The sequence below is a fragment of the Barbatula barbatula genome, assembly GCF_947034865.1.
Source record: "Barbatula barbatula genome assembly, chromosome: 7".
NCBI lineage: Eukaryota > Metazoa > Chordata > Actinopteri > Cypriniformes > Nemacheilidae > Barbatula > Barbatula barbatula.
In genome coordinates this window covers 8,672,604-8,699,458 of record NC_136770.1, presented here as the reverse complement: position 1 = coordinate 8,699,458, position 26,855 = coordinate 8,672,604, and the positions used below count along the sequence as shown (strand labels likewise).

General features: G+C 43.1%; 1 protein-coding gene across 2 annotated transcripts in view; it reads right to left on the bottom strand.

The window, feature by feature from the left end:
* Positions 1-8,909: 8,909 nt before the first annotated feature.
* Positions 8,910-26,855, bottom strand: part of inpp5d (inositol polyphosphate-5-phosphatase D) — a 52,899-nt gene continuing 34,953 nt past the window's right edge. Inside the window, exons 17-27 of one of the 2 annotated variants that reach the window (XM_079460950.1) lie at positions 24,032-24,120; positions 23,803-23,884; positions 23,623-23,712; positions 22,564-22,674; positions 22,305-22,384; positions 22,112-22,199; positions 10,800-10,946; positions 10,639-10,699; positions 10,344-10,544; positions 9,839-10,272; positions 8,910-9,356 (exon numbers count right to left, since the gene is read on the bottom strand). In XM_079460950.1, coding sequence (XP_079317076.1) covers positions 9,307-9,356; positions 9,839-10,272; positions 10,344-10,544; positions 10,639-10,699; positions 10,800-10,946; positions 22,112-22,199; positions 22,305-22,384; positions 22,564-22,674; positions 23,623-23,712; positions 23,803-23,884; positions 24,032-24,120 — 1,433 coding nt within the window. In that variant the 3' untranslated portion in view covers positions 8,910-9,306. The remainder of the gene's footprint in view (positions 9,357-9,838; positions 10,273-10,343; positions 10,545-10,638; positions 10,700-10,799; positions 10,947-22,111; positions 22,200-22,304; positions 22,385-22,563; positions 22,675-23,622; positions 23,713-23,802; positions 23,885-24,031; positions 24,121-26,855) is intronic. The other variant, XM_079460951.1, reaches the window with a different exon arrangement.

Sequence of the window (26,855 nt, the reverse complement as noted above, 5' to 3'; positions counted from 1 at the left end):
AAAAGTAAAAATTCTGTCATCATTTGCTCACCCTCTTGTCATTTCAAACGTTTATGACTTTCCTCTGCAGAACATCGAAGAAGAAATTTTAGAATGTTGATAACTGAACCATTCACTTACATTGTCACAAGTCAATCGGTGCCAGTTAACCACATTCTGTAAAAAATCTTCTTTTGTGTTCAGTGGAAGAAAGTTATACAGGTTTGAAATGACAAGAGGACATTTTTGTTTGATCTACCACTTTAAAAAGCTTCTGATATGTGCGGCACCATTATGTGCGGCGGCCTTAAAATATCAGAGCACCTATTTTCAGACTTCAAAAACAAAACCGAGATATTACAGAAAATTAAAGATATGCCTCTCTCCGCAAAGACAGTGAAGGAAAGAGCCATTAAAATGGCAGGCAACATCACCAATCAGCAAATCAAGGACATTAATTCAGCTCCAGCATACTCAATTGCCTGTGATGAGTCGTGTGATGTGAGCGTTATTGAACAGGCAGCGCTGTTATGCAGGTATATTAACTCTGATGGGCTGCAAGAAGAGATGATCGAATTAATACGGCCAAACACGCGGAGAGGACATATGTGAAGCTGTGCTGAAGTGTTTAAATGACAATGGAATAAACACCAACCACCTGATTTCAGTGGCTACAGATGGGGCCCAGTATGAGGGGATCACAAAAGGGGTTTGTGACTTTATTACAGAAAGCGATCGAAATCTGCTTGCATTTCACTGTCTCTTGCACCAAGAAGCACTGTGTGCACAAACATTCCCACCGGAGTGTATGGAGGTGATGAAGCTTGTCATCGAGATGGTGAACACGATAATTGCAAAAGCATTAAACCACCGTCAGTTCCGTGCATTGCTAGATGAAGTTGACAGTGAATATTTCGATCTCCTGCTACACAACAAAGTCCGATGGCTGTCCAGAGATGAGGTTTTGCGTCGCTTTGTTGCTTGTTTAGAACATGTGAAAACATTCCTGAAAAGCAAAAACCTGAACTACCCACATCTGGAAGATACAGAGTGGCTGGAAAAACTGCACTTTATGGTGGATATGACAAGTCACCTAAACATGCTGAATAAAAGTCTCCAGGGGCGGGGAAACACTGCACTCCAAATGCTGGAAGCTGTTTTGTCATTCGAGCGCAAGCTGACTGTATTCGCCAGAGATGTACAGCGAGGCACGCTCTCTCACTTCCCCTCCCTGAGAGAGTTCAAAAAAGCCCATCACGATCACACACTCAACAGTGATTATTTACAAGGTGCGATCGTAGATATGCAAACTGCATTTGGGAGCAAATTCAGCGAGTTCCGAAAGGAAAAAATGACACTATCTTTCTCTGTCACTCCCCTGGAGATTGACCCGTCCTTGTTGACCACATTCCCAGGAGTAATTCAAGCTGACCTTGAAATGGAAATGGCCGATATAGCTGACAAAGATTTGTGGGTGTCCAAGTTCAAAAGTCTGACAGCCGAGCTTGAAGACGTCACTCGCCAGAAAGCCCAGCTTGCCCAAAGCCACGAATGGAGTGAAATTGAAAGCCTCCCAACTATCGAGAAACTTGTGTTTAAAACATGGCATGCTCTTCCTGACAGTTATAGGAACATGAAGAAAAGCATATGCATTTGGAGAAGAGGATTTTATTGTATTATTGAGGATTGAAGAGGACTGCATTTTATTTCCATGGGGATGTATGAAATTACAGGATGCCTATATGCACGTTGCACATTTTGTTGTTTTTTCGAATCCTAAAGTAAAAGCTGTTTTTTTTTGTCCAATATGGCTCTTTCAACATTTTGGGTTGCTGACCCCTGCTCTAGACCCTTCAAAAAGGGGTGTACCCAATGGTAGGGTGTTCAGACATACGTCCTCATTGGGGGGTTAAGTAGGTATGTGTGTGTGTGTGTGTGTGTGTGTGTGCGTGCGTGTGACTAAACTTAGTTAGAAATGAGTAGACAAAAGACCTTTAAGCTGTGTGATCCCCTTGCCCTCTATTTATTACAGGTAGGGATACACACAAACTCTGTGTTGAGTGTTTGGGATCTAAGCATGCTAAGGCAGCTCTTAAGGGGGATCCCTGTGAACATTGTCTCACGGGTCGGAACCCGCCACTGTCGAGGCGGCGTGGGGTCTCCGTTCGTGGGGCTCGCAGATGGATGTTAATGAGGATGCTGAGATGGCTTCAGCCTTTTCTCAGCCCCCCAGTTCCATCGCCTTTGGAAGGGATACGGAAGCCCGCATGGCGGATTTTCCCGCCCCATCCAATGCACTGCTCTAGCTCTGAGTAATTAGAGAGTGCTGGTTTTCATACAGGGGACATAGATGAGCCCATAAAACCCCCCTTTCCCCTGGATATGAGGAGCTGTTAGAGGTTGTTGACCAGGCGGTAGCCAGACTTGGCATTGACTTGCCCACAGAACAACAAGAAGTTTTGTCCGTCAGTAAATTAGATGAAAGATTCTTGAAAAAACGGGTACAGCCTCAGCGTCGGGGGTTGCCATTTTTTCCCGATTTACATTCAGAGGTGTCCAAATCGTGGAAAAAACCTTACTCATCTCACATATCTTCAACTTCCACAAATTTTTCTGATGTGTTAGGGGCTAGAGATAAGGGCTATGGCAAGATGCCAAAGGTAGAAGATACGTTGGCCGTTTAACTTTCACCGGAATCAACATCATCTTTGAAATCCCTGACGTTGCCCACCAAACCATGTAGAGTCACGTCTAATTGTATGTATATGGCTTCAGGTTGGGCTGGGTCATGCCTACACACCATGGGTCTCCTGCAGGCATACCAGGCCAACTTGCTGAGGTCTGCTCAACGAGTTGAGAATAGCAGCTGATCTAACTCTTCAGGCTATTAAGGAGACAGCCCAAGCTGTTGGGCGCTCCATGTCAGCACTGGTAGCCACAGAGAGACACCCGTGGGTAAATCTATCAGGCATTAAAGAGAAAGATAAGACTGTGCTGCTTGATGCACCTTTCTCCTCCGAAGGCTTCTTTGGTGGTGCGGTTGAGATAGTAGTTGACCATTTTCAGCAGACAAAACTGCAGGCAGCGGCTTTTCATTAATATTTACCTCGCCGCTCTTACCCCCAGGGGTCTGCATTCCAAGGACAGCCCCAGCCATCTACAGGCTCCTTATATAGGCAGCAGCAGACATAGAGTGTAGCTACTCGTACCCCTCCTCAGAGGGCTTGTGGGTCGAGGCAGCAACCTCCTAAACCTTCTAGGCAGGTAAAACCGGATCTGAGGGCAGTCATAGTCCTGACGGTTTAACAGGGCGCCCCCTCTTGGAGGACTGTAAAGTTCGGTCCTTCGAAGAAGTCCTCAGGAAATATGAACGGTAACCCCACCGTCTATGCACGTCAGTTTCTGTAGCACGGAATCAACAGAGTCTAACCGAAGACCTAGTAAATGTGCAAATAAAGTCAACAGTTCGACCATTCCCTGCCGGTCAGCCGCTTCAGGGCATCGGGCTTCACACAAGGACATCAATGTGGAGATGTTGACCCCCTTAGTACATTTTCTCCACGAGTGGAGAAAGCTTCCAAATCTCACTCCATGGCTCCTCTCGACGATAGAAAAGGGTTACAGGATTCAATACGCTGTCCGCCCTCCAAATTTCAAGGGGGTGCTTTCCACTGAGGTAGACCCCGAAAAGGATGGGGTGTTAGAAAGGGAACTGTTGTCTCTCTCGGTGAAAGGGGCCATAGAGTATGTTCCCCCCCACGAGAGCCAGTCAGGATTTTGTCCCCTGCACATGTCGAATTGATCCTGACAGCAGTGTCCAGGAACAAGTTAGGTCATACCTACACTGTCAAACATTTTCAAAAAATATTGGGTCTAATGGCGGCAGCGTCCAACGTGATTCCTTTTGGCCTCCTGCATATGAGACCTTTTCAGTGGTGGCTAAAAGGCAAAGGGTTTTCCCCGAGAGGCAACCCGTTCCGTATGATCAGGGTTACATGCAGATGCCTTTGTTTCCTAGTTATATGGAAGAAACCTTGGTTTCTCAATCCAGGACTGAAATTGGGGGCTCAATGTCACAGGAGGATAGTGACGACGGATGCCCAGGAGAAGTTTACATCACTCAGGGCGATGTTCATCCCAAAAGTCCAGAATGTGGGAGCAGACATGCTGTCAAGGCAGGTGCTGAGGCCCAGGGAATGGAGACTCCACCCCGAAGTGGTGGAGCAGCTCTGGAAAAGGTTTGGTCGAGCCGTAATCGATCTGTTTGCTTCCCAAGAGACATCTCATTGCCCTCTGTGGTTTTCACTTACTCGCCCAGCTCCATTAGGACTGGACGCCATGGTACAGACATGGCCATGACGCCGTCTGTATGCTTTCCCCCTGATCGCTCTGCTCCCAGGAGTTCCAGAGAGAGTTCGACAGGAAGGGATCAGTCTCTTACTAATAGCCCTTTTGTGGCCAGCTCAGGTATGGTTTTCACACCTTCTAACTCTCCTGGCAGGTCAGCCATGGGAGATTTCCTTCAGGTGGGACCTTCTGACTCAAGCGGGGGGCACTATATATCACCCCCGCCCAGAACTTGCGAAACTGTGGGGTTGGCCACTTAGGGGGGTGAGCTGTTAAATTGGGGTATCTCAACTGAGGTTGTTGAGATGATCCTTAATTCTAGAGCTCCCTCCACAAGAAAACTATGCCTTTAAGTTGAGATTGTTCACCTTGTGGTGTAATGAAAGGCATCTAGACTCAGTTAACTGCCCGGTGGCTTCAGTACTGGACTTTTTGCAGGACCGTTTTCTACAGGTTGTGCACCATCTACCATTAAAGTATATCTGGCAGCTATTTCAGCCTTTCATTCCCCTCTACCCAAGAATTCTCTGGGGAGACATCCCTTAGTTGCTCGCTTCCTGCGTGGAACCTTGAGGATGAGGCCTCCATCTCAGGTGAGAGTTCCTGCATGGGACCTGACTGTGGTTCTAGAAGGGCTTTCCCAGATGCCTTTTGAGCCCATTGAGTCTAGCTCGGACAAACATTTAAGCTAGCCTTCTTGGTAGCCATTACCTCTCTTAGGAGGGTAGGCGACCGTCAAGCTTTATCAGCTTCTCCATCTTGTTTGGAGTTCGCTCCAGGCAGGATTAGGGCTATTCTTCATCCTAGACCGGGATCTGTCCCTTAGGTACCTAGGAATGTGACGATTGTCTTAGTTCTGCACGCTATTCATCCTACACCTCACAAGACAGCGGATCACCGAAGGTTATATTTGTCATGCCCTGTCAAGGCGTTAGGAGAATATGTACATAGGTCTTCATTATGGCGAAAATCTGACCAAAAATTGGTCTGTTTTGGACCTCGTAACAGAGGTCAACCAGCCTTTAGGCAGACCATTAGTAAATGGATTGTAGAGGCAATTTCTTTAGCTTACGAGGTGCGTTGAATACCTTCACCTCTGCTAGTTAGGGCACATTCAACTAGGAGTATGGCTTCCTTGCGGACCCTTCTGTCCGGGGCATCTATAAATTATGTTTGTGATGCTGCGGGATGGTCTTTCCCACATACCTTCCCAGCCAGCAATGACATGTGGGGCCCAGATGAGGGCTTCATGGGCGGCAAATGTGGGCCCCATTATGGGCTTGCACCCAGGATCCACATTGGGGCAAGCCGTGGAAGCCCAGACGTATTAAAAGTGGGACCTGTAAGGGTACTGCATGGGTCTTAATTGGGCAATTCATGTCAGACCGATTTGGGCCCAACCTGCCCAAAGGGGTTTGCACCCAGGATCCAGCCGTGGATGCCCACGTGGGCTTTAAAAGGGATCTATAAGGGTGTTATGTGGGATCTTAACTGGGCAATTCATGACAGACCCATTTGGGCCCCACCTGCTTATAGGGCGTTTAAAATGGTCTTGCACCCGGGATCCACACGGGGGCCAGCCGTGGATGCCCAGATGGGTTTTAAGTGGGACCTGTAATTTGGGCCCCACCTGCCTAAAGGGGTTTAAAGTGGGCTTGCACCAGGATTCAACCGTGAATGCCCCTATGGGCTTAAAGTGGGCTCTGTAAGGATCTTATGTGGGTCCTAACTGGGCAATTGATGCAAGGCCTATCTAAGCCCAACCATGCAAAATGGTTTAAGGAAACAATCTAAGAAAAACTAAAAACGAAGAATGAATATAAGAACTGCAAGAAATTTATAGTCAAATTGAACAACAAAAATGATCTTTAAAAAATAATTTAAATGCCACATGTAAACAAATCAAAACTATATTTAAAAAAAAACATCTCTCCAAAAAATACATTAATACAATAATACAAAATTGTTACATTAAACAACAAACATAATCTTTAAAAGTCACAACATACCGGTAAATAAATCAATAATATCCTTAAAAAAAAACTCTCCAAAAAATACACTCATGGCGTCTGTGTGGTGGACGCTCCTTTTTCTCTATGGGCTCTTGCAGCCCTCTCCCCTCCACGGTCACGTGCGCCGGTAAACCACTTCCCCAGCGCCATTTCCACTTCTTTGCGGTTCACATTTTGAGTGATTGCATTACTCTTCAGTGCACCTAAAAACAAAGGAGCATAAGTCAATTTAGCGATGTTCTTTTTTGCTCCAACTTGCAACTCTTCAAATCATTCAGTCAAGTAAAACACATTTCCACATGTGGTAAGCTAAAATATCGGAAATGTGTTTAAAACTCATATCACCGTTATTGAATAAAAGTATATCGTGATATATTAATTATTGTCCAACCTCTCCCGCTGTTTTTCCTTTTGGTTATTCTACATCAGATTAAACAGCACAGACCACTGTGTGTTATTTTTCTGGCAACATAATATTTCAACTTACCTCAATTTGTGAATGTCTGATATGAATTTCTCCTCGAAGTCACAGCTAGCAGCAGTGCTTTCCGAATGAGCAGTTAACGTTTTGAACGCGTCTTTGCATTACAAGCCCCTTATAGATGTCCTAAGAACTGCCTGACCGAATAACAATTAAATACTGTAAAATTCGTAAATTAAAGGATATGTGAGAGAATTAACAAACGTTAACTGCTTCGCTGGCTTTATTATGAATGAGCCTAATCAGGTGTTGTGTGCATAACAGGCAGTGGTGGAAAGAGTACTGAAAACCCATATATTTTTTCCCAGTTCAAACCCATGGCCACTTGGCCCATAAATATGCCACGCAGGACCCATTTATATGTTCACAGATCAAACCCATGCCCACTTGGCCCATTAATATGCCATGCAGGACCCATATATGCGTTCCCAGTTCAAACCCATGCCCACTTTGCCCACAAATGTACCACGCAGGACCGATATATGTGTTCCCTGTTCAAACCCATGGGCACTTGGCCTATAATAATTCTATGCAGGACCCATATATGTGTTCCCAGTTCAAACCCATGCCCACTCGGCCCATAAATGTGCCATTCAAGACCCATATATGTGTTCCCAGATCAAACCCATGCCCACTCGCCACAAAAAGATGTCATGCAAGACCCATATATGTGTTCCCATATCAAACCCATGCCCACTTGGCCCATAAATATACCATGCAGGACCCATATATGTGTTCCCAGTTCAAACCCATGCCCACTTGGCCCATGAAAATGATATGCAGGACCCATATATGTGTTCTCAGTTCAAACCCATGCCCAATTTGCCCATGCCTGTCCCTTATGGGGCCCATGTAATTAGCTCATATGGGCTTCCTATGTGGGACTCATACTACAAAACCTACATGGGACCCGCTGATTTCACCCAGCCAAAGCCCATGCCCACACGGTAACCATGGAACCCGTACTTAACTCATCTGGGCCCCACATGTCATTGCTGGCTGGGTTTATAAGGTACTACAGACTGGACCTCTCTTCCTTACCCGGATCCCAGGCTCTTTTGGCCTGAGATGTTCGTGGACACCTTCACACATGGACAGACACAATTCATTATGGCGTAGTGGGCATTTCGCTCCCCATAGTGTCAACCTTTACGCAGTGTAGAGTTCCCTCGAAAGGGAACGTCTCAGGTTACGACTGTAACCGTAGTTCCCTGAGATAGGGAACGAGACACTGCGTCTCCTTGCCATAACTCCCTTTACCTGGAGCATTTGCTTCAATCATTTTTGCAGAAGCTGATTCTGCGTCCGCTTCCTATTTATACCTTCCGGTACCGCGTCACTCGTGACGTCATCGCGGCGCGACGCTTAATCGCAAGATTAGTTTTACACAACATTTTCAGATGCGTCACGCTGCTGGCATTCCCCAAAGTGTCAACCTTGACGCAGTGTCTCGTTCCCTATTTTAGGGAACTACGGTTACAGTCGTAACCTCAGGCGTTCTTAATCCATGGTCGTAGCGGTCTTATCTTTTCCCCATTATATTTCTGGGGACTGTAATACTGGCTGTTTAAAAACTACTTTCAATTTTCTGTTGAGTATAAGACACCATGTACACAATCCTTTTATAGCTATACATACAGTATGTTACATATATTTTACACATATTTTGTTATTAAATCATTTATTTTAAGAAAAAAGCGAACATGCCCTGTGAACTTGCTCTTCTGCTAGTGGACTAGTACTTGGATGGAAACATATCACAAGAAATAGAGGCCAAACACTACGAGTTGTGTAAGCTTTCATTGATATGATTTTATTATTGCTACTGATATAATATTTTTTATATGATATTTTTTATAAGTTCTTACATTTTTGTTTGTATTATGTAAAAAAATTATCCAATTATAATAATTTTATTTTCTCAATGCCCGAATCACAGATGGTGAATTTCATACTAATCATAATATTTGCTCGAAATATCATATGTGTAGTTTAGTGGAAAGAATGTTAACTTTAACTTTATTATGTTTAAAGTGGGAGCAAGAAACAAAAATGGGATTCTAAAATATATCATTTAGAAGAGTAACCTCTTAAAAAACAATAGTTGCTTTAATAAAATATGCATTTTCTCACATATCAAATATGCCTTGCCTCACATTATTTCATGTTAAAGAACCCATTTGAAGCAACATGATATATTTTGACAAAGGTGGTAGAAGTAAACACTAGATTCATGACTATATGCAGTAACTACATTCAATCTGTGAACATTCTACATCCAACTGCCAGTGTAAAAATCTAAAATATGAAGAATTATTATAAATTCTTGTGAAATAGTTTCTTGAGGAAAATATAAAGTTCGTAAAATTTCCACACATTCAATTTTTTGTACTCTGAGAATAGAAGATTCATGTTTTTTGTTCAGTGCAGTTTCAAACATTTCAGATCAGCACTGAAATGTCCCCGCCATGGCACATCAGCAAGAGATTATTTCAAAGGACGACCCATCTTCGGAGGTTGTGGTGCCTCATGATGCACTAGGGACAGAAATTGTATATCAAAATATAAATAAAATTTTGTATCAAAACCTTAAACTGCTGCTTTACTAGTTGAAAGAACAGTTTATACACAAATAAACATTGACTATTTCTTTATGTCCTTCTAAACCTGTGGGTTGTGAAACATTTTTTCTGTGGTAAAATAAGAACAATTCAGCAGCTCTTTTCCACACTGTAAAAAATATAGGTAAAATAGGACTTTCAATGTACTATATTTATAAGAAGAAATGTTCCTTACTAATTAAATGTTTAATCTGTATTTAATTTCTTGCACTGCATTGTTTTGGGTTTTAGTGTCAATGAAAATGTCTGTAATATCTGTAAACATGAGTAAATAACAACAGATGCAATTTTTCCGGTGTTTTGTTCGATCTGAATTGTTCAATAGACAATATAGAGCAATATAATGAAAGACTACATTCTTCCAGATTAACAGAATGAGGAGCATGTAGCTATCATACCATCTTTTGTTTGGCCTGTTCTTGCTGGTAGCCTTGTCTTGGATGGGAGCTCTGAGCTGTCTCTGTAGTCTCTGGGCTTTAGTGGCGGCTCTTGTGGCTGACCTGTTCGAGCCTTTACAGGCACTGGTGGCCTACCAGATACAGCTATGCCCCCTTCAGAGCGGGAAGGAACCACAGGTTTTTTATTAATGTTCTGGGGCTGTAGACCACTGCTGCTGATGGCCTTTGTGGTTGATGACTGTTTGGTTTCTGAGCAGGTGTAGGAACGGATCCTAGGAACTGGGAGTGGAGGTTGGCGATCAGCATCAAGGTCTGTTTTGGGAAAAGCAAATTGAGCATCTGAGGGAGAGAGCTGGTCTTTATTTCCTCGTGATCCACCCATTGAGCCATAAAGGGGATTATCAAACATCTCTGGAGGTTGCCCATCCTCAGGCCTATGAAAAAAGGTAGATTTAGCTGACCAATATATATCTATCTTTCTATGTGTGTGTGTGTGTTTACTTACACAGGTGCCACTGTCTTTCCACTAGGGCTAGATGTAGAATGCTCATAACCAGTCTTTTTCGGGGAAATATTACCAAGTGCTGTGTCTTTGGCTGAGTATGCCATTGTTCTTGAGCCCCTTTCTGCCTGGTTGTTGCTCTTGAAGCCTACACCCATATAATTGGGATTATTTATATCAGTGGTGAGGACTGTAGTAGATGCTCTGTCAAGGAATGTCAAAAGATATATGTTTTAAAAATACAATCATTTGAAAGGTATAATGCAAATAATAATAAGTGAAGATGGGAAGGATTTACTTGGTATTGTCTCCTGTTTTGCCTTTACTGGCTCCTGGGTCATCACCAACTTTAATAAAATCTGATGAAAAGACAAAAATGAGCAGTAAAACAATAATTCAATGTATATTCCAGTTTTAAAGAATGTTAAAAGTCAGAAGATAAATAATAAATGCACTCACCATATAGCTTCTCTGACTGTTTGCCTTTAGATGTATGGAGCTGGATGCCACCTGTTAGCTCACCTGTGCGCTCCCCATGATGTGTGAGTTTGATACAGAACTCAGTGTAAGAACATTCAGCCGAACGCAGGGCTACACAACCTACACCTGCAGAGTCAATAATTAGTTTACACATGAATTAGAATGTGGTCAAAATTCAGGTAAGAGAATATTAAGCAATGATCATGTTCCATTAAGATTTTTGTAAATGTCCTACCGGACACATATATCAAAATCTAAATGCAGCAAAAACGCATACAAAATGACTGGAAACACACCTACAGCCCTCTCTTTGGGAATTAACCACTCAAGTTATTAATATTATTATTATTTATGTAAAGCTTAGAATTTCCACTTTCAGGTTAATCTACTCTCCACAACAGTCATTACAGCAGTTAGCCAACAGGGAGTTAAAAAACCTGTTTCTTCTTAGCAAAAGCCTGCTACAGCTACAAATTGACTATTTTAACAACAAATTTCTCAATTTGTTTCACGCTCAGATTCCAGATTTTCAATCAGTTGTATCTCGGCCAAATATTGTGCTATCCTTCGAACGTAGCTAAATTAATGACACAAGTAGTCACAAAACACACGAGAGCCAATGCCATGCACTTACATGAACAAAATAAACACATATCTATCAGAAATCAGCTTAAAAAGAAACGTCTTGGTTACATATGTAACGTCTTGGTTACGTACGTAACCTCGGTTCCCTGATGGAGGGATCGAGACCTTTGTGTCGAGACTGACAGAATGGGTTTGACTTGAGATACTATCATCTCCGATTATGCTTTTGAAAAGGACAATGAACTTGAAGAATGAGACAGCCTCGTACATACAGGTATAAAAGGGAAGATGGCATGCCCATTCATTCACCTTTTTGGGCTGAGGAAACTGAGAGGCACTCTCGTTCGCTGCAGTGGGCTGGCACAGCACCTGTGGCATGATGGACACATCGTCTTTTGTTCCCTCCATCAGGTAACGGAGGTTACTCACATAACCAAGTCGGGGTTCCTATTGAAAACGCCACTGTGCTGTGCCATGTCACAATTTTCAGCAGAACTACAAAGACCAGCAAAGGCGCGTCAAAAATTGGTGTCCCCACGAGCCGTTACCATCCAGTGATGTATAAAGGCATCAATTTGTGTGGTCATGACGAGAGGCTCTTACTACCTGCCGTACAGGCGGTGGCCTTGTTACTCTAGAGGCGAGATGGCCGCCTGACACCGTAAGGATCACTGGGAAGCGCTATTTCCTCACTGAGGAAACGCTCTACGGAGACCACTTCCTACCACAGGGAGGAGTTTTAGTGGAGACATCTACAGGATCTCACCCGCAGGGGAGAACTCATGAGAACAATGTGCGGTTGTACCGCGAGAGGTGGAGGCCCACCTAAGGGAGGTCATGGGCTGCCAACACGGGAGCCGGCTCATGAGAATACATCATACGGAACCGCCCTGTGGGAGGTTACTACGTGTGGAGTACTAGGTCCTGTTAGAGCTATACACTAAGTGCTCAGGTAGTACCCGGCCTAAGGAGGCAGGCTGCTCCGCTCAGTTGTCAAGTCAAGTCAGCTTTATTTATGTAGTGCTTTTGACAATTTTCATTGTTACAAAGCTGCTGTACAAGAAAACATTGACTTAAAATAAAACATATGAGGTTATGCAAGTCAGAACACAGGTCAAATATCAGACAGACTATAAATTCGTATATGCAGTGTGGTGTACACGGTGGCGAGGAACCCAAAACTCCATTGGAGGAGAAAAAAACCTCCTGTGGTAAATTCAAGTTCCCCTCTGGTAAAAGCTGCAGCCAGCCTCTGCACAAGCTCGATAGTGCTTGCACAACAAGGCAAAATAAAAAAATAATTAGATTTAAGATTATCATTAATAATTTTGTAGAGTCACCACGTCCTTTGTCCAGCTCTATTATCACAGCATTTGTCAGGTCTGGGTATGGACTGCGTCCTGCCCGCTCTGATAACCTTGGACTACGTCCTGCCCGCTCTAGTAATCTTGGAACAATGAGACAAGACTGGCTGAGAGAAGAGTATTGTTCTGCACTCTTTGATGCAACAAATGCATCAGTTGTTATTGGAAGCTGTACCCCCAACCGACCATTGGGCGGTCTTGCTTTACGACTTTGTCAGGGGGAGTCCGCCAGGGGGGAGTGATCATTAGAAGCGCTCACTTCCGAGATCCGAGTCTGGTTGGGCGCAACTAGCAGAGCTCAATGCTCCTCTACCCTGACTCCGAACAGTACCAGCTGTGCGTGAAGGCACCCGTGACGATGGGAACTTGGTCAGGGAGTGCCAACATGAGCAATGGGGAGGTGAACTAGGTGAAATAGGGAGGTTTCTCGATATTCGAGAAAAAATTATAACTATGCAACCAGAAGTGAAACCCGCTGAACAAATGAGTAACTACAGCGCCTCTAAGGAGAAATTACGTTTATTTTCTACTATAGATCACGATGAACTATCTAAAATCATTAGATCATCTAAATCAACTGCATGCATGCTAGACCCTATACCTACAAATCTACTGAAAGAGATGCTCCCAGAAATAATAGATCCTCTACTTAGCATTATTAACTCATCTCTGACATTAGGACATGTGCCTAAAGCATATAAGGTGGCTGTTATAATGCCCCTTGTCAAAAAAACCCATCTGGACCCTGGAGAACTAGTTAACTACAGACCTATTTCGAATCTACCTTTCTTATCTAAAATTCTGGAAAAAGTAGTCGCAACTTAAATATGTTTCTTCCTCCTGTAATGGAAATTTTCTAGTCTAGCTTCTTGATGTGTCTATCTATATGTTTATGAAGTTTTTATCTATGTTTTCTTCTCTATGTTATCATGTTTTTCTCTATACGCGTCATACCACTCTGCCTTTGCCCTCGAGCAGATGCCAAGATGTTCTGTTTGGAATAACGGGCATCACTTCTCGGAAACCAGCTCGGGATTCTGGCTAGGGGGCAAAGGGAGGGGGTTTCACGTAATCATATATATACTCTGGGTGCAGAAGGAAAGAGCGCCTTTGCTCTGCACCATGCTCATTGCTTATGATGCAGATTAAACGACAATAAAATACTTTGCAAAGTACCTGATGTCTCTGTATATTGCGTTTGTCAAAATTGACTCACCTTGATTAAGGAATAAGAAAATTCCACAACAATTTGGCGACGAGGTATGGGATCACAAGGCTGACGGAGAACGGACTAGAGTTGACTGATCATCCTGGACATAGCAAATCCAGCTCTAACCCCATACAGGGACGAGAGAACTCTACTCCGGACTCCAAGCTGACGTGATCCCAAAAGAACTCCGTGCAAGGCACAAAAAGGAAAAGTGGTGAGTCAGATAGATTTCTGAACAGTCTGGAACAAAAGGGGAGACTACTTAGCGCTAAACAGTCTGGGGGACTGCTTAAAACAGTCTGGTTAAAGAGGGGATACTACTCAGAATCGAGATTCTAAACAGTATGGGGGACTGCTTAAAACAGTCTGGTTAAAGAGGGGAGACTACTCAGAATCGAGAGAGATTCTAAACAGTCTGGGGGACTATTAAGAAATGATATGGATAAACCAACATACAGAGAAATGAGGAAAAGGTGGGGAATGGGAAGTTTACAAGGCGTACCCTATTTAATAGAAAAAGCTAACTTTCCAGAAAACGGTACATTTAGTACCACAAAATTAGGGAAAATAAGAGAACACATGGGGAAAAAAGACATATTTAAAATGTCTACAAAAGAAAGGGAAAAATATGACGAAGCGTGTAAATGTTTAGAATTATGGGAAAAGGAAGCAAATAGACGTGACAATGTTTTTAAAGAGAAGGCTTTGGAAGAACTTCCACCGCCGTGTCATACACCCCCACCGCCGCATGCTCCATTGTACCCTGTTTTGCCTGAGTATATTGATTTAACCCCTCTGTCTCCTTTACCCCCATCTATGACTTGCTACAAACACCAACCGGAGGATGATTGTGTCCCTCCTCACCGACATCTGAACCCGATCGAGGCAGCTCCAGTGCCCCCACCAGCACCAGTGCCGCACATGCCACAGCCCGTGGTGACCCCAAAACAGGATAAAGACCATCCAGCCCCGCCGGTCGCCAGAGTTCCCGTGACGAGAGGAGCGGTAAAAAGACAGACACAGACGGATACTTCACCCGCATGGCAGAATACGTCAAACGACCTTTATCGCAAAGAATCTTTCGATGAAGATGGACAGCAGTTCCCTATGGTCGAGGTGGCAGGTCCAGAGGGACCCGAACTGGTTTTTAGACCCTGGACCAAAGCCGAAATGAAAGAGGCAGCGGAACATCTAAGTTCAGCAGAGAAAGGGGGAGTTTTGATGGCTGACGAACTTTTGACATTTTGCAAGGAATTCTCCCCCTCAACGAGAGAATTAGAGAGACTGCTGAAAGTCAAACTAAAACCATCTGACTTAAGAAAGCTACAGGGTAAATGGCCTGTGGAGGATAAGAGAAGGGAACATGTCGATTGGTCGCACGCAAGCAATGCTGAGTACAGGAGGATTCTGGAGGAATTCTTAGAAGGACTAAAATCTACTTTTCCCAAAGCTCTGAATCTGGATAAGATCGCTGCTTGTGTGCAAAAGACTAATGAAAGAGTGGAGGATTTCTTGGCCAGACTGGAGGAAGTATTTAAAGAACATTCTGGACTTCAACCTGATTCAGACGGACCGGACATTGGTCCGTTCGAAGGACATCTCAGATCCGCTTTTCTGCGGAACCTCAGAGAAGAGCTGAGACGAGAAGTGGAAAAATCATGCATCGAGCCAAATCGCGCGAGAATGAGTGAGATTGCCCGTCATGCTGTACACGCCGAAAGACAAACAGACAAGAAACAGCTTCAGAAGAAAAACACACAAGATAAAGAACTCCACATGGCTCTAATGAATATCGGAGGAGAACACGGAAGAATAGGAAGATGGCGAGGAGGTTTTAAACCCTCTAGTAATTATGATCCAGAGAAGTGTTTTAATTGTGGAAAGACGGGGCACTGGCGAAATGATTGTCCTGAGCCTCCAGGAGTGCGGAGGTCAAAACAAAAGGTAGATGGAAGTGAGGAGGTGAGGCATCATTCCGAGGGTGGTGAGTATGATTTCCCTTAGCATATGCAATGAAGAAATGCTTTTTCCTACTGTATGCAATGAACATCTGCTTAGCTCACATTCCATGATGAATGAAACCGCTTTCTGAACTTTGCTAAAATGCACAACGCTTGTGTGCAACAAACCGCTTGAATTTTTGATAGATTCAGGGGCAACGAATAGCCTACTGTGATTCACAAGAAGTGTTTAAATTTGCCAGAGTCTAAACTAGCTGTGTTTTTCCTAAATGCTAGTGGCTCTAATGTAAAATAAGTAATGTCAAAAGGGTGCAATGTGAGTTGGGGAGTGTCAAATTTCAACACAGGTTTCTCATGTCTGACTGCTGCCCGATTCATTTGCTGGGCAGAGTCATAATGTGTATGATGACAGATTGAGCATGATACCAACACGACCCGTGTGCAGCGCTCGTACAGCTGTACGATGTAATATTGAATTACGTAAGTATGATGTAGAAAGTTTTGCCTCACAGAGCCTCATGACGTTGATTGCAATGGTGTGGGGAGATGTGGGTGTTTTGCTGACAAATATGCGCACGCCATAGAATGGGTTAAAAGGGATGACGTGCAATATTCAAATTTGTTGCACGCCCATCGTGAGAATCATGCCTGTCTGTCAGCAACAAGGGGACTTGAAGTGTTTTCACACACAAATAGTTTAATGATGCATGTTGACATACCAGAAATTTTGGTAAAGGTGCCCGTACAAATGTGGGTAACAGGAAAATATTATGTTTGGGGATTAGGAACTGTGAGCCTGCTGTGATAACACCCAAGGGTAATTTTCGTCCATGCAAACAGCAATACCCCCTAAAAACAGAAGCCTCAAACCAGAAGCCCTCAATGGCATAAGGCCAATATTTAATGAGTTTAAAAAGATAAAAAAAGGAAAAAGAGGCATAGTTGTGCCATGCCAAAATTTACCGGTGCGCAGGCCTTTGTTTCCAGTTTAAAAGATAAGAGAAAAGAACACAAAGTAAAATGTCTCCAAAGTCCAGCTGGCAAAACGATTTGTTCATTTTTGGGTCACGAAATTACTGACCGCGGCAGACAGCTGTCCGCAAAGCGTGTCTGCAATTACAGACATCGCAAGTCCAAAAGCAAAGAAGCAATTGATATCATTTTTAGGGACCATTTCTCTGCTCAGACAGCAGAGCTCATTGCACTCACACACGCATGCGAATTAGCAAAGAATAAAATGTAGACATTCACACAGATAGTAGATATGCATTTGGTGTAACTCATGATTTTGGCACACTGTGTAAACACAGGAACTTTTTGAAAGCTGATGGTAAAAAGATTCTTACACACAGGTTGCTGATATGCTTTCTGCCATTCTTATCCCATCAGCCATTGTTGTGTGTGACTATGCCATACACACTTTTGTATCTGAAACTATTTTTTGCAGGAAGCCGACGAGCTGACCTTGCAGCAAAGCAAGCAACATCAGAGACAGACAGATTGTCTCCAGAAATCACTAACAAAACTCTTTCTCTTGCAGAGATGCAAACATTTTGCAGAACCAGCTGAGCGTGCACTCTAGAAGGAGTGCTCATGTAAATACACAGACAATGTTTGGGGGGTCCAAATGGCCTCACCCGTTTGCCAGAACATTTTTTCCCTGCTTTTGCAATTTTGACACATGGTCTAGACCACGTGTCAAAAGGGGGGATGTTACAAGCAATGTGTTTTTGTGTTTTTTTTGCTCTCAAAATATTTGTGCAGGTCAAAAGAGCAGTAGCAAATGGAGCTGACAAATCATTACACAGCTTCCAGGAAGTCATGGAAAAGACACGCCTCCCACTGCAAAAAGGTCTCCAAGGAGTGGCAACTCCAACCATAGGCCCATCAAAATGGCATCCACAATGGCTCTTCGCAATGGTCGTGCTGACAAAGGGAATCAACTGTTCGAGTCGGGGACACATCGAACCCCGAGAAATTAGAGATTATAGAATTTTGTTTTTGTGCAATACTATATTCCAAGTTTAATAAAATGCTATGGGGAGGGAAAGTGTTACCCAAATTCTGCTAGGTACTGGGGAACAAATATGTATTTGTGTAGAGGTACGTGTACCTCAGTTGATGTTCTGGATAAGGCAACAAAATTTGAAAATGTGGGCCATTATGTCCCCTGGGACGGCCAAATAAAAAGGAAAAAGAGAAAGTTTTAGACTAGCTCTAACTCAGAAAAATTTTAGTTATGAGGGAACGGGAGCAACTTCACAAATGAGAGTGGAAATATGGAAAGTGACGAAGGCTGAAGCAGGTGGTGTTACCAATTCTAGTGGGATTTTAAGAACTGTTTAGATAGAAGAATGAAACCTATAAGAGAAAGGGCGTTGCTCATCTTACATGGTCAAAGTATAAAGATTTTGGTTATCATATATGATAAAAGGGGGGAATGTAATGGAAATTTTCTAGTCTAGCTTCTTGATGTGTCTATCTATATGTTTATGAAGTTTTTATCTATGTTTTCTTCTCTATGTTATCATGTTTTTCTCTATACGCGTCATACCACTCTGCCTTTGCCCTCGAGCAGATGCCAAGATGTTCTGTTTGGAATAACGGGCATCACTTCTCGGAAACCAGCTCGGGATTCTGGCTAGGGGGCAAAGGGAGGGGGTTTCACGTAATCATATATATACTCTGGGTGCAGAAGGAAAGAGCGCCTTTGCTCTGCACCATGCTCATTGCTTATGATGCAGATTAAACGACAATAAAATACTTTGCAAAGTACCTGATGTCTCTGTATATTGCGTTTGTCAAAATTGACTCACATTGATTAAGGAATAAGAAAATTCCACAACACTCCAAAGGAATGAGATTAATGAAGATTTCCAGTCTGGATTTAGAGCACATCACAGTACAGAGACTGGTTTGATCAGAGTTACAAATGATCTGCTTATGGCGTCTGACCGAGGTTGTATCTCCTTATTGTAGCTGCTAGATCTTAGTCCTGCATTCGACACCATTGACCACAGCACACTCCTACATAGACTGCAGGCCTATTACAAAAACTCCAACTGGTCCAAAATGCGGCAGCTCGAGTTCTTACATGACAAAAAAGTATGAGCATATTAGCCCCGTTCTGTCAACCTTGCACTGGTTACCAATAAAGCATCGCATTAAGTTTAAAATCTTGCTTATTATCTACTGTAAAATATTTTCTACCTACTGTAAAATATTTTCATAACTGTATAATATTTTATCAATATTGTATTCTGTATTTATTCTAACTGTATATCCTGCACTTGCTAATTGCACTTCTGGTTAGACCTAAACTACATTTCGTTACACTGTACTTGTATATTTTTAATGACAATAAAGTTGAATCTAATCTAATCTAATCTAATAAAGCCTTGCATGGTTTAGCTCCTCACTACTTGAGTGAACTTCTCACGTATTACAGTCCATCACATGCACTAAGCTCTCAGGCGTCAGGTTAGTTGGTAATACCTAGAATTTCAAAATCAAGTGCAGGCGGCAGATCCTTTTCCTATCTAGCGCCTAAACTTTGGAACAGTCTTCCCTGCACTGTCCGGGAGGCAGACACACTCTGTCAGTTTAAATCTAGACTAAAGACGCATCTTTTTAATCTAGCATACACTACACTATCATAATAAATATATTCCAAAGATCTAGGCTGCACTAGTTAGATCAACTGGAACCAGGAACACTTCCAATAACAACTGATGCATTTGTTGCATCAAAGAGTGCAGAACAGTACTCTACTCTCAGCCAGTCTTGTCTCATTGTTCCAAGGTAACTAGAGCGGGCAGGATACAGTCCAAGGTTACCGGAGCGGGCAGGGCGCAATCCATACCCAGACCTGACAAATGCTTTGATGATAAAGCTGGACGAAGGACGTGGCGACTCTACAAAACGTCAGCCGCTATTAGATTATTAATGATAATTTTAAATCTAACTTTTGTTATTTTGCCTTGTTGTGCGCGCACTGTCGAGCTTGTGCAGAGGCTGCAGTTTTTGCCAGAGGGGAACTGGAATCCCCTGGTTAGGCCTGGTTTCCCTCTGAGTTTTTTTTTCTCCTCCAATGGAGTTTTGGGTTCCTCGCCACCGTTTGCATACTGTTTTGCACTGTTTGCCTGGCCGGGGGGCTGCCAGAATATGATAGTCTTATTTAATTAACACTGCATATAGGAATCTATTGTGTGTCTGATATTTGACCTGTGTTTTGACTTCCAGAACCTTCTATGTTTTACTTATAGTCAATGTTTTCTTGTACAGCTGCTTTGTAACAATGAAAATTGTAAAAAGCGCTATATAAATAAAGCTGACTTGACTTGATTTGAACAGGACCACCTGTGCCCGCCCGAACTGTTCCCAACTCTAGGTTTAAGAAAACTGGAATGCCGTCGCATTGGGCACCCCATCTCGTTAGAGAGCCATCCGTAATAATCACTTTCTGCCCAGTGATCAGACCTAACTGGACGCCGCAGCGACACACAATCCCAGAGCTCCCATGTGTGAAGGTGGCTCACTTGATGCATTCATAAGAGGAGGAAATTGCCTTATTTGTGAAAAACGGGTTCAGGGGCCGTGGTTGCAGCATCTGGCAAGCAGCTGACTCGTTGCACGTCAGCACTTCTGATCCTCCACAAAGCGCTCTACAACAGAATCCATGCCCCCACCCCGATGAGGCCGGAGGGCATTTTTATCTGCCTCCTTGAGGTCACTGGCGTAAGCCACAGGTGACGATGAAGCCCAGTGGAGGCAGCTTCAACCGACACGTTTAAATGGCAGCACAGAGGATGAAGATCGACACAGGTGCGCTGCAATCACCTGTTCAACGGGGGGAGTGTGCGCATAGCCGTGTCTACAAAGGGAAAGATGGCCGATTCTGAAGCATGGGTGTGCGCCGACTTAGGCGTAGACAACGTTTTCATGACCTCCTATTGAACGTTGTTTCTTCTTGGCTGATGAAACAACGTGTCCAGCTTACTCTTAGCCGGCTCATCGGGGGAGTCCCACTCGAGGCTGAGGTCTTGTACAGCCTTGGTGAGGACGCGTACAAGCTCATTGTGAAGCGCAGGGGGAGCGTACCACTCCGCTCGCTCCCTTTCCGAGTTTAGTGCAGGACGGAGAAGGGATCTCTTTTGGGTGTGTTCTTCTGCCTCGGAATGGTTGGAATAATTGCACTTTTTAACTAAACAGCATATATAGCTATATCTTCCTGTTACGTGTTCTGTTTTATATCATATAATATACAAACTGTAAGGTTAAGGGGCAGAGGCGGGGTCGGGGTCGAGATGTGCTCAAATACATCTAAATTGTGCATACGAAATAATAAACATACAAAAAATACGTAGTCTGATTAAATTATAAATCATTACACCCCAATATAATATAATATTTTGTTGTTAACGTTACTGTTGTTGGAAATTGTGATACTGGGTTGCAATATGTACCTGCTGGTACGTATTTTGTGGCGCTGAAAAATGTGAATTTGTTTTCAGTTTTGTTTTATTTAAAATATCAACTCCATCTTTACTGTTTATCCAACAATAATGCTTTCAATAATAATTGCAAGAACTGACCGATAATACATCAGAATGTATTCCAGAGAATCACACAGCTAACATAACAGAGACAAGACATTGATCATGGGAGATGTAGTCATTGGGTAATGGAGTGAGAGAAGCATAGAGAAACAGACAGGACTGTGACACATAGAAAATCATTGTTAAAATACATTATTATATGAAGGTCTGAAATCAATGTAGATTGTATGATTATTTAATCTGGATTTGGATACATTTGCTGAGAAATCTTCTGATTGGTGAAATTGTATAAACTTCCCATTTTGCAAGACAACAGTATTTGTGAGACATTAATGATAATTAAGGAATTTCCAACATTACTGATCAAATCACTACACTGCACTGTAATACAAGAGCAGTCATGTCCAGTAAAAAAATGTGAATGGCTTGGAATGCCTTATTCAGAATATCTGGATTATGTGTACATTATGTACAGAACTATCCCAGTAACACCTGTAATTTGACTTTTCAGAATTAATAAAGCCCTTAATAAAAATGTGTGTATGTATTTAAATGTGATCAGTGAGCAATAACATGTTCTAAGCGCATTTGGGTTTATTTTAGACAAACTCACCATATGACTCATCACAATCTGTAGATTTAACGCAGATGAGGATGTGCTGATCAAGGAGGTATTCTGGGTCAGCAATAAGGGGTGTGAGCTGCAAGTTGGTTGAACAAAGTGTGTTTATGTGAATGTGTTCATAAAACTTTGTATGTATGATGTCATTACGTTCAGTTTTTCTGGTAGGAAATAGCATTTTAACCTCAACTTGTGCTCCAAATCGTACTTTTATTGAGCCTTCTGCGCTCTCTTGATTTTCTCCTTCAGCACTCTTCACAAACTCTAGAATGAATTGAAAGGATTTTCAAAAAATATGAATCCTGGCTGTGAATTTATTGTACTAAACATACTTCACTGTAATCTTACAAATAATAATGAAAATAAAAAATTGTTGAAAATGGGGGTTGTAAGTATAATTTTTGAAAGAAATATGATACAATATAAGTATAATGGCTCCTTACTCTCCAAGCAGCTTGAATGGTACTCCATGAAGAACTTGGTCTTTGATTTAGTATTAAGAACAGCCACACAGTTCATGAATTTTATTGCACCCTGAGGATCCTTTGATAGATCTGAAAATGAATAAAAAAAAACTCATGAAGCCTGTTTTATTTTTCTCATTCTCATTTTTGCTGCATCCCAATTTCCCTACTCATATAAGGTTTCAGTGGCAACAACATAAACAATTGTTATGTGGCCCGAACTTAACAGATTTTTAATGAGGTTTACAGAGAGTTGAGTATTCAAATTTGGAAACTTACATAGAAAATAGCTACTTTTAAGCAAAACACAGTTTTCTTATTTTGTGACAATTTATTTACACTTTTGCTAATGAGATCAGCTCAAACTATGTTTTTTATATGTATAGACATGTGATAGACAGGCTAGTGTAAGCCAGCAGCACTACCTGTTTTTTACATACACCATCAAAATGTGATTAATGCCTAGCATTTTACAATATTAAGCCCTAAAGGCCAAAAAGTCAACAATGTCAAAATTAAACATTATAATTTTATTTCAGTCATATTTAGTTCTAGAATGTAATTTGACCTGCCCCACCTTCTGTGGATAAAACATTTAGATGATAAAACAATAATTTACACTGCCTTCTATGGTTAACTTGAACAATAAAAAAAGCATCCTAAAATATAAAATGTGTCATAAAAGCCACTATTACAACTCCAAAGTTCATGTCTTAACAAAAATCATAAGTAAATTGTTTGTGTTGCTTTAGCAGAAGCTTAATGCGACTTACATTGCATTATCCCATACATTTTACATAGGTATCTGCAATCCCCTGGGATCGAACCCACAACCTTGCGTTGTTAGCGCAATGCTCTTACCACTTTAAATATAATTTAGCATGGATAGAATTAGTTAATTACATACAATAAACATTGAAAGAATTCATTAAATTACTGGTTCCAATGTGGTAAATTAAGAAAATGTGGCCTACGTGTGAAGCAACATTGTTTCATTAATTGTTTATTAGTCAGTTCATTGAAATTGGAATGTCATACCGTTCTTTGATACAAACTGTGAAGTCACACCAACATCAAATGTGGCAAATACTGGGGAATGGTCACTTGTCATGATATCATTGGTGCATCCTAAGAAAAAAGCAATGTCATTATGTGTATTTACGACACTGATCTTTTACTATAACATAAAAGTTGATATTATTAAAATCATGCACTAACCATATGAGTTACAAACCACATGCACCATAGGATAGGATTTGCGAAGCACACGGTCACACCATGAAGGTAGGTTGTATTTGATCTGTTTGTAAAATGAAATACATACTCCATTGTTTGTTTTAAAACAACAAGTTCTTTATTGCTATCTATCATTGCTCAGGTATTTCTGCCGGCTTTAATCTTTTGATCCAAATGAATTGGTGTGCTAAAAAAACAATTCACACTGTACCCCGGTGGCCTTGGTTTTGGTGTAGGCATATTTATCCCGTGTGTCTCTCTCAAAACGATATGTTGGAGCAAACGTTATCTCCTCCTCTTCTGTAAAGGAATACATACATACAGTAACATGCATAAAAATTCTGACATAACAATTGATTTAAATGTATCCCTTGCGAAGAAATGCCATACATTTGATAATCATAGAAGCATTAACAGAAGTGAAAGGTGATGTCCATTTCTGTAGAACTGGCAACTTTGGTGTTTATTTAAATATGTTATTACAGAAGCTTTAAAGAGGTTGCGTGCCTGTTGCATAGTTGTACTTGAAGTGTAAATGAAGAATGTTTTTCAATTGAATGCAATGAATGGAGTGAGCGGATGGTTGCAATTTCACAATCTTGCCGCTAGATATTACTGACTGGACCTTAAAGTCAAGCACTGTAGCAAAATGATCATTCTAATAATCCCTAAACGCATTGACATCAACACGTTTAAAATTTGGGATTGCATTTTCATGTTCACATTTAATGTTACAAAGTTCAATGTGTACTTGAAAATGCATTTCCAGCTGACCACGCCATGCTCCCATTCCCTGTACAGCATCATTGCGTAAAGGCAGAGAAAGCATTGCTCATTACTAGTGTTGATTTGAGGTGGTGTTGGAACATCTACTGTACGGCTGCAGAGCCGATAAATGCGTTAAATCGCATTTCATCATAAACACATTCATTGTCTTTTAAGTCAATGGCTTCACATAATCATTCAGAATTTGTTTTTGTGGTGCAACTTTTCCACAACTTTAAGAATCAAGTTACAGTGGATCCAAGGTTAATTTTCATGAGGGCAGATCTTCACAATGGCCTGAATGTTTACATATATTTGTGCATAATATCTCCCCTTACACTGCCTCCCGCATGAAAGTACCACATACAGAAACATTTGTTTGGATGGATGTGGATGGATCTGGGCTGTGCAGATACACTATCCTACAAAACGTCTCGGTTACGTCTGTAACCTCGGTTCCCTGATGGAGGGAACGAGACGTTGTGAGAGACTGACTGACTGGGGTTTGATCTTGAGAACCTACCTTCTCCGAGATAATTAATTAATAAAACGCCAATGGGCTTGGCGAATGGCACGCGCACGCCAGTCTCCGCCCCGTGCATACGGGTATAAAGGAAGATGGCGGCGGTCATTCACTCACCCTTTGTACTGAGGAACCTGAGAGGGCACTCCCGTTCACTGCAGTGATTCGGTGCAGCGTTGTGGCATGAAGTCACAACGTCTCGTTCCCTCCATCAGGGAACCGAGGTTACAGACGTAACCGAGACGTTCCCCTTCAGTCGGTCTCTCGACGTTGTGAGAGACTGACTGGGGATCAATCTTAAACGCCACAGCGCTTGCACCGATATCACGACCTCTAGCGGAGCGACCCTGACTGGGCTAGCGAGTCCCAGAGTGCTACCGCGAGACGTAATCTTCCAGTCATATAGTATTGGTCATACCGAGAAGCCTCTACTGACGGCCTCACGGACAGTGGCGTACGCCTCTAGTAGCGAGGAGCTGTCCGGAGCCGGACACTGGGGAAACACTGCTCTCCTCTTAGAAGAGTGTGCTACGGAGGCCACATCCTACCCGGAGGGGAGGTACATGTGGAGACATGACATGGTCTCCCCGGCGGGGAGAACAACATGCGGAACGGTGTTAGCCCGAATAGGGGGACAATCCAGGTGGGATTACCACCGGCGGGGAGGTCACAGATTCACCAATCGGGAAATCCTGAGTGAGGAATTCAACACACGGGACGACCCAAAGGGGAGTCACTACGTATGGGGCACTAGTCCTAATACAGGGGTCTGCCTGAGCAGGGATGACTCTACCTGTAACGGACCTGGTTCTAACAGACGGCTCCGCCCAGTCTGTTACCAAGTGCAATGCTTAGTGATGGATGGAATGCCTATACTTCGCCCGAGAGGGGAAAGTAGGTAGGCTTCAATAGCGCACTAGTCTCACCTGGTGAGGGGAGAAGGCGCTTTCGCAGGCGTACGCCCAAACCAGGAGCCCACCCTAAACGTTGGCGGCGTTTAAGGGATGTGCTGCAACTGGTTCCACGTGGAGATTGTAAAATCTCGTGAAGGTACTGGGCGTAGCCCAACCCGCAGTTCTACAATGTCTGCCAGAGAGGCGCCCTGTGCCAGTGCCCACGAGTGGAGTGGGCTCTCACTGCCAGCGGGCACGGCGATCCTGGGATTGGTACCCAGTGCGCCACTTCTGTTTGGAGACAGCCCCCCCCGGGTGCCGTCTCCCAGAACAGACAAAGAGCTGCTCAGAGCTTCTGAGGCTCTGTGTGCGGTCCAGACCGAGGCGCAGCGCGCGTACTGGACACAACACATAGAAAGGTTGGGTCTTCCTCTCCGGAGGGGAGCGCCTGCAGGTTCACCACCTGGTCCCGGAAGGGAGTAGTGGGAAGCTTGGGCTCGTTGTCGGGATAGGATCTCAGGACCACGTGAGAATTACCGATCCCGAGTTCCAGGCACCTTTGGGACACAGAGAATGCCTGTAGGTCCCCCACCCTCTTGATGGAGGTGAGCGCCACAAAGAGTGCATCTTTCATCCGACTGAGGAAGATTGGCAATACTTAGGGGCTCACCAGGGCCGTACCAAGGCCCTGTAGGACCCCATTAGGGTCCCAAGAGGGTACGGAGCGCGGCCAGGGTGGACACACCCTTCTCGCGCTCCTGAGGAACCTGGTGACCAGGTTGTGCTGACGGGGATACTTACCTGTGGGTCAGCACTGATCCGATCAGGCAACTCCGCGGGTTCTCCTCCCGGGG